The sequence below is a fragment of the Myotis myotis genome, unplaced genomic scaffold, assembly GCF_014108235.1.
Source record: "Myotis myotis isolate mMyoMyo1 unplaced genomic scaffold, mMyoMyo1.p scaffold_m19_p_7, whole genome shotgun sequence".
Classification (NCBI taxonomy): Eukaryota; Metazoa; Chordata; class Mammalia; order Chiroptera; family Vespertilionidae; genus Myotis; species Myotis myotis.
In genome coordinates, this window is record NW_023416379.1 from 56,999,501 (window position 1) to 57,011,922 (window position 12,422).

The window sequence follows — 12,422 nt, forward strand, 5'->3', positions numbered from 1 at the left end:
CAAAAGGTATACATGGATTTTTCAACTGGGCAGGGGGAGTGTTGGTGCCCCTAACCCTTACTAGTACATTGTTCAAGGGTCAACTTTACTATTTGCTTGGGTCAAGATTTCTATTTAATTAATCTGAAGTGTAATGAAAAATATAAAGTTCATAACACAATATAAACATGTTTTATAAATTCTATCTTACACTTAAAGACAAATTTAAAGGAAGTGTAATACCTTTGCCCTTTTTCGAAGAAGTTTTGCCAGTCGTACTACATAAGGTTTAAATTCTCGTTGATGTATGCCTTGCCTTCTGACTTCCAAACCAGAATCATCTGAGGCTTCTGGAATAAAGGCCCATCGGTACCTATGTGTAGAAGAATGATACCCATCAACATCAGGAACCGACTTGTGCCATCTAAGACACGTAACATAGAGTAGAAAGATCAAATCCCCACCACTTTCACAGATTCAAATGCAGCTATGCCCTTGTAGCCCTCACCTTGGGCATGTGTCTTAACCTGAACCTTTATCAGTAAATACAGATACTGTTAACTATCTCATAGAATTGTAACAAGTAAATAAATGTGTAAACTTGTAAAGTGCTCATCACTATTTTTTTTCATGAGCACAAAGGAAGTCCTTAACAAATGTTTCCATCCTCATTAATAGGGAACATTTGGCCAAATGTACGGTGGAAATTTTGCCTAACTAAAGAGTAAGGGACAGAGGGCAAATAATTTAAGTAGGACTTCTTTCATACCTCCCTTTGTATTTTTTATTTTTGTCTTTGATAAGTAAAATTAATACCTGACTGTGGAAAAAAGTCAAACAGTACAAAAGGGCATACCAAAGAAAGAGAGTCTGCCTCCACTGTAGGTCCCATCAATATCGCTAGTCTCGTGTATCTATCTGGAGTTTATGCAGAAAAGAGCACATATTCTTACAGCATTCCTCTTTAAAACAAGACAGGATTGCTTATTTCCATTGAATTATTTATCTTGGAAATGTTATCATAAAACTCCATCCTTTTTAACAGTACCCAGTGGGAGGTGCTGATTTAACCAGTCTCCTAGATTTGTCCAGTTTCTTGCAGAAAGTGTCATAATGGACACCCTTATATGACGTAGATTTTGTACACACCTGAGAGTGCAGTGGTCGGATAATTTCCTGGGTGTGGTAGAATTACTGGTTTACTGAGGATGTATATTTTGAATTTGTAAATATAATCTCTTTGGAGAGCAACTGGACAGTATTTCAGTTTATACTTCCAACAAGAATAAGAATGTTTCTGTTGTTAATGGTAAAAAGACCATTCTGATGTTTATTTACAATTTTAATTGGAATTTCTCTTATGAGTATGTCTGGGGCACCTTTTCCTACGTTGAGAAACCATTCCTTTTCTATGAACTACTAATCTCTCATTGGCCCATTTTTCTATTGGGTAATTGACTTTTACAATAAAGCGAGTTGGACTTTTATCATATACAGTGCAAAATATCTCTTCCCAACTCATTGCTGCCTTTTAAACATGGTATCTTTTAGCCATACAGACTTAATTTTATTATGTAGTTAAATTATCAAATATTTTGAATGTCTGAAATACATGTTATGCTTAGAAAGATATTACTCTTTTAAGATTAAATCGCCATGTTACTCTGCTTTATATAGATTTTTTTTAAAGACCTAGTACTTTTTAAAAAACTATAGTTACTACTAGAACATATTTCATCCCTTTCTAGTAATTGTATTTTGACAAGAGGATAAACTCATTTTGGTTCTCATCATGGCAGCTAAAAAGTCAACACCATAAGTATACTACTTAATGTTCTTCCTCAAGCCCTAAAGAGTATAGCTTCTATCACCTTTGTGAAGATAAGCATCCTAATTAATTTTGGCCACTTTCCTACAGTTCAACTTATTGTCCTTTTCAGAATTTCTTTGGGAGTAACATCATTTTAACAGATACCCAACCGCTGAAGTTCATCAAGAAATAGATGTATATGGTTTTCAAATGCAAAAAAAGAAATTAATTTACAAGTAGTTTATAGTTCTTACCAATACATTTAATAAAAAGTAAGCTTGTGAAATAGTTTTTGGAGATTTAAGAATGTTCAAATATAGAAAGATCCTGATATCTTTATTTTAATATTTTATTCCAGAAGAACAGCAATATATAGAAACATATTTGATCATGTGGATAAATTCTCAAATTATCTTAGCTCTATTTTGATGAAACTATCTTACATAGTTTGCCTATTGAAAATTTAAATGTTAGAAACCATAATTAAATATTGAGTGCTTACGAAAAAGGCATTGTGAGAACTTACATCAGTTTTCTCCCTATTCCCCTCTGCAATCTCTAGTGCAGTTCACTCTCATCTGGAATAAAACAGCCTCCATTCCAGTCTTGCCCATTTCCAGTCTTTTCTTCAAACTACAGCCACAGTAAAATTTCTAAAATGCAAGCCTGACCTGGTAACAGCACTTCATTCCTTAGTATGCCTCAGAGGCTTCCCACTGTCCTTAGGGTAAAGTGCAAATTCTCTCATATAGTTTACAGGGCTATATAATTCATAATTCAGTCCCATTCCAGCCTCTTCTTTCAACGTTCTGCTCCAGCAATAGTAATCTTTCAACATTTCCAACACACCAAGTCCACTCCTTTCTAAGTCTTCACACATGCACCTCCCCTCAACCCTCACTCTTCACCACCTCAGTACAACACTGCCCTCATGGCCTGCCTGACCCTCAAAGGCAGGAGCGGTCACTGTGGTGTGGCCTCACAGCATCTCGGATCACATTTGCTATCAAATCATCATGTGTTTATGTCTCTTTCATTGGACTCGAAGCTGATGAGTCATGTTCCCCACTGCTTCCAGGGGGCATTCAATTTGTTGACTGAATGGTCTGTTAATTTTAATATATCCATAGAAATAATTTACTTCCAATAAGTCTGTTCCCTCATCCCTCAAAAGAATTATACTTCAATAAAAATATTTCAACTTATACAAAAAACTTTTAAATTAGTCTTAGATATCAGTGACCAAAGCAAATGCATTTTCAGAATATCCATTTAAAACATCCTTGCTTTTACTTACATCTGAAACTGAGGAAGATTTTCAGAGGGCAATGCCAGGGCCAAATCCAAAAATTTGCAAGCAGAGAGATAGAGGTTTAACCACCGCTGGCTGTTATACGACGTAGAAAACCCATTGCCGCCTGTGTAGGTTGTCTCCAGACCAGCCACAGAGGGACCTGAGGTCCTGTGAGCAGGAGACAGTGCTGTCAGCAGCTGGACCTGTTTACTAACAGGTAATTCCTAGAAAACCTCAAAGTGCCAACTCATATTTTTCATAATCATTTGAAAATGTACTTACTAAGCAAAGTTATGACTATAATTTAGCTGTCTCAAGCAAAACATTACCTTTTCTTTAAATTTTCTGAACATAAAAATAGTACAGAACTACTATGTTACATCCAAAAGTTTTAAAACCAAGAGACCTCTCTACAACTCAGTGCTGTTTTGCAAGGGATTGGGGAGGACTTTCTATAATAACACGCAGTTATTAGTACGGGGAACTCTTTTATAAGCCGAGCACTGCAAAAGAATAAAATATACTCAAGACATAATGGTCTTAAAGGAAATTTTGAATTTATAAACTTATTTGTACAAAAATCCCTATATAAATAAAAATAAATTATATTTAGTCATACAATGAACTGCCTCTACTAAGAAGAATAAAATTATAATACATTAAAGTGAGATCATCTGGAAGATCTGGACATATGAATAACTTAGTGACAGGTTACCTCCCAATAATACATTTTGCTGCATGTGTTGTGGCCAAGATTTGACCTACCAAAACCAAAATGGCTCATGTACCTGAAACACTATTATATAGCTTTAAAAATTTGTGTCTAGAGGCCAAAGGCCATGAATACTGATAGTTTAATCCAGTCTAAAGTACTCAAGGAATAAGTGAAAATATATCCAAATATGATAAAGTAGATAGTAACGGACTAAACACAGGGTGTGGCAAAAGTGGGTTTACAGCTGTGAGTGCAATATTCTTGTATTATTTATTATACAATTTTCCATATGAACAACTGTAAACCTACGTTTGCCCCCACCCTGTATATAAAGTACTTAGATAAAACAGTACCTGTACTCTCTTAGTTTTAAGTAACATTCTGGATGATTTTAGGATACTAAACATTGTCAAGAATGTATTGAAATGAATTACATATTACCGTGAAATATCTTCATCAGCAGTGAGTTCCTGCTCCATCAGTAAAAATACCTGTACCTGAAGACCAGGGAATAAATGTTAAATGTTTTTTCAAATTGGAGATTTAATCCTTCTTGCAAGTTATCTTTAGGCTACACTTTCATTAATCTAAAAACAAATTTTAGGGGGGGCAGGAAGAGATAATCAAAGAACTTGTATGCATATATGCATAACCCATGGACACAGATAATATAGTGTGGTGAAGGCATGAGGAGGGGGTGGGGGTGGGGTTGAGGGGGTCAATTGGGGGAAAAAGGAGGACATCTGTAATACTTTCAACAATAAATAAAACCCCATTTCAACAATAAATAAAAACACATTTTAGGAAACAACTTCAGGATCTTTATACTTAGTTTCTGAAAATAAAACTAGAAATTTACCACAGAGCCTTGTTAATAATTTGGCAGAGTTGAGATAAAGGTATGCTTTTGGTTTGGATGAATATGGAACAGAGTTACAGTTACTAAAAAAAGAAAAATATTAAAACCAATTTCTTTGTGGGGAAATTGTAAATGCTGGGTTGTCAGAGCTGTGCATTCCTTTCTCTTTCTTTATTCATCTCCCTTTCCCCAACTCCCTCAGATGAGGGTGACAGGGTATGGTTTGGGGAGAAGAATGGATTAGTATAGGGGGAAGATTCTCTGTTTGGGAGCATCTCTCTGAAGCCAGCTTAACTAGAGCAAGTGCTGCATTTTAGAGTGAGTACGTGCCTTATGTCAGTCCATTTAAATACAGCTACACCACCTCTCATCGATCTAGAGGTGCTGCCACAGGTGGGAACCAGGCCTGGCAGCTGTGACAAAGTTAAACATTTAGTGTAGAAGAGATTGAATTAAACCAGATCAGACAAAGTAACGATTTACAAGTAGCTAATATTAATACTGTATATTAGGAAGTTTAAGCCGTATGGAGAGGTAATCTGACTTGTTTTACTATTTTCCAATGTTAAAACTGTCAGAAAAAGGCTTAACTAGAGTTCAAGTCTCTTTCAAAATTAGTTTTTATATAGTAAGCATGTTGACACTACCCACGGTGCTCTATGATTTATTATAAATTGATTGAACAAAAATGAACTCACAAGTTCTGTAATCATGGTAGGCCAGAGCGAGGTAAGATGTTGTGGAGACATTCTTAAAAGCAACACTCTGAAGAAGAGGAACACTTGAGAGTGAAGAGTTGGCACTTGGGGCAAACGGAGACTCTCCACTAATCTCTCTGAAAGAAATGCAGCAAATGGTCAATACTTAAATAACTAGAATCATTTTAATGTAAAACTTTTCTATATAATCTAGTCTAGTTTTGCTCAAACTTTCTGTGGTGAAGGACCAACTCTTTACAAGATTTCTAATATGCTGCAGGTTGATACTTTTGTAAACTATAATAAAAATGAATTATTAGAAAAATCATAAAGAAAAAGATATAAAAATACAAATGCCATTTTCTTATTAGAATCAACAGATTCTGTCAAATTGTTAAAATGTTAAAAAATGCTTACTGTAAATGTCTGTACGGGTCCACTCTGAGTAGCCCTGATCTAGTTGACCTTTGAATAACAGCACTAACACTGTGGGTGCTATATATGCGACTTCAGATACAAGGGGTCAGGAAGGAGTCACTATCTTCTGAGAGAGAAATAATTTCATTGAGGAGATGGCAACTGTCAAACCAGCCCAGTCCCTAGGCCAGCTGCTGTGGCTGGTGGCTGCCAAGCACACTGACAGAGCAGCAAACAATTCTGCCCCAGGGCAAGTTCATCCCCGGGTGCATGAAGTGCACTGACATCCTTCATGAAGTTTTATCAAAACCTTATTCACTCCATACCCTGACCCTAGACTACAGACTTGAAATGTTACTTCCAGCCAAAATTTCCTGGCTCTGCCTGTATTCTGGTCCTCTGCTTAAAGGTATATAGACCCCTTATCCACAATTTAAAAATGCTAATACTGCCCACAGCAAAATAGTCTTACACCTCATCCTCAAATATGAATCCCTAGGAAATGTAGGTCAAATAACAAAAGGAACTACTTTACAAACATTCTACAAACTCAGTGTTTGATTGCTTTTACATACTAGTGGTATTTTTTATTGTTTCAATAGAATGAATTTCTAATTCTACAACATTTTTCATCTACCTATACTTGGTATATTTCACCCCATATTACAACTTAAGGAAAGTATTTTCTAAGAAGCAAAAAGCCCTCCAGTTTGGAAGGTAAATAAAATAGTTTCCACTATTTACCTTGTATATCTGGAAGATATTTCTGGTACTGGTCAATTTCACTGCTAAAAATAGCAAATGCTAATCTTTTGAGAAGCATAGCTCTCTGCTCAAGCTCCACATCCCGGTTTGCAAAGAGATTAAGCGAACTACTTTGAGCCACAGCCACACGAGCTGAAAACAGAAAGCGTGTGAGAGAGGTTGTGATATAGTCAGCCAGATCATTATTTGTTTTTAAAAATGGCTAGATCAAGAGTGGAAGGAACCTAGGGTAGAGAACTTGGGCTTCTCTCTCGGGCAGAGCGGGGACTGGCATCCCCGCTACATACACGAGCCAGATTTGTGTAGGAACTGTGATGTGGAGAGACAGAAAATTTAGAACTATAAGTTTCTGAAGGTAAGATTACTAACAACGCCATTTTATAAACCCTTTAATATTTTATGCCATCTCCCTAATTTCTGGTCTGGCCTACCTTGCTCTCCTTTCTTATGTGTTGTCACTCATCCCCTACTCACTCTTCTGCAACCACACTGTCTTGCTTGCTTTTCCTTGAACTCACCAAGCTTGTTCCCACCCAAGGCCTTTATAATTTTTGTTCCTATTCCAGAAATACTCTGCCCTTAGGACATCTCATGGTTTCTTTAGTTTCACCTCAAATATGAGCCCTTTAGCTGTTACTTAAAATGTGCTGCATTGTTCTATTTCCTTCACAGCTTCTTCCTTATTCCCGAAAATAATCTTATTAATGTGACTAAGGTTAGCATAATGCTGGGCCCATTTTTGTCTTTTAATAAATATTTGTTGAATGGATGAATCTGAACCTTAAAACAACGCAGTGAAAAATAGAGAAGCGAGAATATGCTGCTCCTTTATTTTCTGGAGGGGGACTGTAGTTTGTGTTTAAGAACTTGCGCAGAATCATACAGACTCACCCACCTTTGCTGCTATTTAAGGTCATTAGCTTAGTAACTTCCAAACTTAAAAAACATTTAGTAACTTCCAAACTTAAAAACATTTTTAAAGAGCCTTTTTCTTCAGATGAAATATTACAATATATAAATATATAAAACCAATCAAGATAGAGTAGAAAGGGGATAGAGAGTGATTCCAAAATATTTTGGCCCCTCTTTCTTCCTTCAGAAGAGTTAAACAGAGCCCCAGGATTTTGAATGACTTGTCCCATAGTTTGGCTCCAACTGCCTGCATTTCCCTGCCTCCCTACCTGGCATTCTTTCATTTCTTCAATAATTTCTTATTGGGTACTTACTATGTGCTAGGTTCTACGCTGTGGTCTAAGGAAACAATTTACAGACACATGGTCAAATAGTTTTACTTATTAATTATCACTATGCTGTCCTCTTTGAGTTTTAATATTATATTCCTATAAGGTACTAAGTATAACTTGACAAAGAGCGAAGTATAACTAGTAGTGTCTAAAAAGAGCAAAGTAAGTAAGAATAGATTATATACAGGAAAGACACTGCTTAGATTGTCATCCCATAATACTCACTCATCAAATCTCTAAATGTTGTCTTATCATGTGTCATCAGATTGTCCAGAATTGCTCTCCAACTAAAAAAGACAAGGATTAAGATATGTAATTAAGATTTTGTTGTTATTATTATTAAAAAGTGTTCTTTGCAGGATAGTAATTCATTCATTTCAACAGACTTTATGAGATGCACTATGATGTTGAATAAAAGCTAGACCATGACTTACTGATTAACACAAGAGGCATCCATCTGAAAGAAACTGGGATCCATAAAGAGGTCAAAGGCTTCTTTTTTCCAGGCTCTCCGGGTGTACTGATACCCACTAAGACTGCTGAGCAGCTGGACACAGGCTCGGTAACTAGGGGCATTATGTGCACTAGGAGGAAGGAAAACCACCTTAACCTATGTGTTATCATTTTAATCATCATAGTAAGTTATTCATTAATGATCACAGTTACCTAAAACAATGATAGGAAACAGAAAGCACCATAAGATAAACTTTTTTATCATTATAATTCAAGGTAAAAATAATGTCATTTTGTGGTAATTCAAATAATGGCAATAAATGAATTAATTTGCTTTGAATAAGCTATGAATTAACTAATAAATCTACTTAAATAGTTATACTACCTGTGATTTCGGAGGTAGGGCACAACATAATGCATAATATTTACAAGTAAAGGAATAACTCGTTCTTTTTCATCACTATAGAAAACCATATCCAAAAGATGAGCCAAAACCTAAAAAAAGAAGTGAAGTATAATCTAAGAGCATTCAGAGGTGATTTTCATCTTTAAGAAAAAACCTAGAATACCTTAGAATTAGAAAAATCTAAAATAAGATCTACCTAAGCCATTTTTATATGAATAGTTTGATACTATTTGCTTTTTTTGTTCATTATTACTATAGGATATATAAATATGGGCAAATTTTACTATTTCTAACCGAGATAGGGAAGTATAGGAAAAGAGAGGTCAAGGTACTTTTAATGTGAGTGAGTAAATAGTAAATTTAAGACCAGAAACTCAGCATTCTCTTTTCCTGACCCAGTTAAAGGAGGCTTGGGGTAAAAACAACCAAATTAATTCAAATGCTCAAGTCCCAACTCTGTCAATTAATAGCTATTTGATTTGAATCATATTGTTCTAATCCTTGTGAGGCTCAGTATCCACATCTGAAAAGGGGGAACAAAAATGACCTGCCAGACTATATAACAGGATATAAAAAAGAGCATGTCAGAGGATGTATATAAAAATGTTTGGTATACTGTAAAATACTCTATAGTGGCAAGCATTATTATATCATCTCTACCCCTCCCTACCATACTATGATACAAAAGCACTTATCTTTTTATAAAAAGTACACTTTTAAAAAATAGTATTTGGGAAGTTGAGGAAAATCTAAGGTTATTATCACTAATATTTAAAAAACTAAATAACCTGAATACAAATTCAAACATTATGCTATACAACTTTATTCTATACAGTGATTTCTATAAGTACAAAATGATTATTCAAATTAAAAACTCTAAGAATTACTTGCTAATACTTGTGAAACTTTTTACTTTAAAGTTCATTTTTAAAAACTTAATATTTACCTCAGAAAGTAATGTCAGTGCGTGCACACTATATACAGAAGGAGCTATGTTTGAGGTTTCCAGTGCAGGTGATAACATATCTAAATAAGAGAAGATGCAGGTAAAGATAAAGTTAGATCTTTTCCCACTAAGAAAGCTACCTGCTAAATGTGAGGGAAAAGGGATGATTATGTGGTATTTCTAGTAATAGCTGCAATGATTTCTTAGTGAATATACACCTACACATATAAGCCTAAATGTTTGATATCAATACCTTCAACATCAGATTCCAGAGTGGTTCCATCCACCGTTATTTTGGGAGAAGGCTTAACTTCAAGATTCCGGCGTAGCCATGTTGTCTGTTCCAAAGAAGAACCAGCAATTGCCCCAATTGCATCCACTATTTTATGAGTCACATCCTAAAGAAACAAGGAAAAACCACTATAAATATATGTACTTATATACAGGCACATGAAACTTCACAGACAACATTATTTGACCTTCCCATTTTAGTATTGATGACACTGAGAAACAGAGTTTGGGCAACAGTCCTCAATTCAGAATGCCTTACCTGAAGGTCTCTTTGGTCTTTTTTATTTTCCAAACTAGGGTTTTTCATAATAAACTCATTCAGAACCCTAAAGGAGCCAAAAACAAAACAAAATGGAAATATTAAAGAAAATGATGCAATCTAATTTCTCACAGTAAGCAAGTGACTTTGTGGCCTCAATTTCTGTTTCGTATGTTTAATGATTATATATATTGTATCCTATGACTCAGCTGAAATACATAAGAATATGCCATGAAAAGATGTGTCCAAGGATGTTCGTGTAACAGCATTATTTGCAAAAGCCAAAAACTGGAAAGAAGAAAAATGTCCAACTCTCCAAAAATTCATCTGGAATAAAAAAAGGCCCTGAATAGCTGCAGCGATCCTGAGAAAGAAGAACAAAGTAGGTGGGATCTCAACACCTGATATCAAGCTGTATTACAAAGTCACTGTTCTCAAAACTGCCTGGTATTGGCATAAGAACAGACATATAGATCAATGGAATAGAAAAGAGAACCCAGAAATCGACCCGAACCAATAAGCTCAATTAATATTTAACAAAGGAGGCAAGAACCTACAATGGAGTCAAGACAGTCTCTTCAATAAATGGTGTTGGGAAAATTTGACAGATACATGCAAAAAATGAAACTAGACCACCAACTTACACCATACACAAAAATAAACTCAAAATGGGTAAAGGACTTAAATGTAAGACAGAAAACCATAAAAATACTAGAAGAATCCAAAGGCAACGAAATCTCAGACATATGCCAAAGCAATTTCTTCACTGATACTGCTCCTAGGGCATTAGAAACTAAAGAGAAAATAAACAAATGGGACTACATCAAAATAAAAAGCTTCTGCACAGCAAAAGAAACCATCAACAAAACAACAAGAAAGCCCATTGCATGGGAGAACATATTTGCCAATGTTATCACCGATAAAGGTCTAATCTCCAACATTTACAGGGAACTCATACAACTTACCAAAAGGAAGATAAACATCCAATCAAAAAATGGGCAAAGGACCTAAATAGACACTTTTCAAAAGAGGGCATTCAGAAAGCCAAGAGACATATGAAAACATGCTCAAAGTCACTAATCATCCGAGAGATGCAAATCAAAACAACGAGGTATCATCTCACACCTGTCAGACTGGCTATCATCAACAAATCAAGAAACGACAAGTGCTGGAGAGGATGCGGAGAAAAGGGAACACTCGTGCACTGCTGGTGGGAATGCAGACTGGTGCAGCCACTATGGAAGACAGTATGGAATTTCCTCAAAAAACTAAAAATGGAACTCCCATTTGACCCTGTGATCCCACTTCTAGGAATATATCCCAAGAAACCAGAAACACCAATCAGAAACGATATATGCACCCCTATGTTCATAGCAGCACAATTCACCATAGCTAAGATCTGGAAACAGCCTAAGTGCCCATCAGTAGATGAATCGATTAGAAAACAGTGGTACATCTACACGATGGAATACTATGCTGCTGTAAAAAAGAAGGAATTCTTACCATTTGCAACAGCATGGATGGAACTGGAGAGCATTATGCTAAGTGAAATAAGCCAGTCGATGAAAGAAAAATACATATGATTTCACTCATTTATGGATAATAAAGACCATTATAAACTGATGAACAAAAATAGATACAGAGGCAGAGCAGCATCGAACAGACTGTCAAACTACAGTGGGAAGGCCTGGGAGGGTTGGGGGAAGGGAGGGGCGGGTAAGAGATCAACCAAAGGACTTGTATGCATGCATATAAGCATAACCAATGGACACAAGCCACTGGGGGGGTAGGAGAGGCCGGGGGAATGTCAAGGGGGCGGGGGGGGGGAAAGGAGACATATGTAATATTCTTTGTAATACTTTAAGCAATAATAAAAAAAAAAATATCCAGCAACAGAGATAAACTGTGGCATATTCATACAATGAAATACTAAACAGCGATGAACATGAATAACTAACTACATGAAATTACATGGATGAATCTTACTAACGTGTGAAGGAAGCGGACACAAAATAAATTTATACTTATCATTCACAAACGAAGCAAAATTTATCTGTGGTGTTAGAAGTCAGAATAGTGGTTATCTCTGGGGAGAAGGGAGAGGACAGTAATTGGGAATGGACCTTAGGGGAAATATCGTGTTTTATTTCTTAATTTAGACTCGTTATTATACACTGGTGTGTTTACTTTATAATAATTTGTGGAGTTGTGTACTTACTTATTTGTATGTTTTTCTGTATGTGTTTTATGCATCAACCAAAAAGTAAAAACAAAAAAACAAAAAGC

At 35.7% G+C, this 12,422-nt stretch overlaps 2 protein-coding genes across 11 annotated transcripts in view; one reads left to right on the top strand and one right to left on the bottom strand.

Moving 5' to 3' along the window:
• PGM3 (phosphoglucomutase 3) overlaps nt 1-10,532 on the top strand; it is a 37,315-nt gene extending 26,783 nt beyond the window's left edge. The window contains exon 13 of the mRNA XM_036317698.1: nt 10,346-10,532. Coding sequence (XP_036173591.1) covers nt 10,346-10,399 — 54 coding nt within the window. The 3' untranslated portion in view covers nt 10,400-10,532. The remainder of the gene's footprint in view (nt 1-10,345) is intronic.
• The window catches only part of DOP1A (DOP1 leucine zipper like protein A), a 106,762-nt gene that overhangs the window by 3,478 nt on the left and 90,862 nt on the right, over nt 1-12,422 (bottom strand). For 6 of the 10 annotated variants that reach the window (XM_036317690.1, XM_036317687.1, XM_036317686.1 and 3 more), the window contains 11 exons: nt 10,137-10,203; nt 9,840-9,984; nt 9,587-9,666; nt 8,620-8,729; nt 8,216-8,365; nt 8,007-8,068; nt 6,517-6,669; nt 5,356-5,492; nt 4,240-4,295; nt 3,087-3,251; nt 223-352 (listed from right to left, as the gene is read on the bottom strand). In XM_036317690.1, coding sequence (XP_036173583.1) covers nt 223-352; nt 3,087-3,251; nt 4,240-4,295; nt 5,356-5,492; nt 6,517-6,669; nt 8,007-8,068; nt 8,216-8,365; nt 8,620-8,729; nt 9,587-9,666; nt 9,840-9,984; nt 10,137-10,203 — 1,255 coding nt within the window. Of the gene's footprint in view, nt 1-222; nt 353-3,086; nt 3,252-4,239; nt 4,296-4,987; nt 5,071-5,355; nt 5,493-6,516; nt 6,670-8,006; nt 8,069-8,215; nt 8,366-8,619; nt 8,730-9,586; nt 9,667-9,839; nt 9,985-10,136; nt 10,204-12,422 lie in introns of those variants that run through there. The other 4 variants (XM_036317691.1, XM_036317693.1, XM_036317692.1 and 1 more) reach the window with 4 other exon arrangements.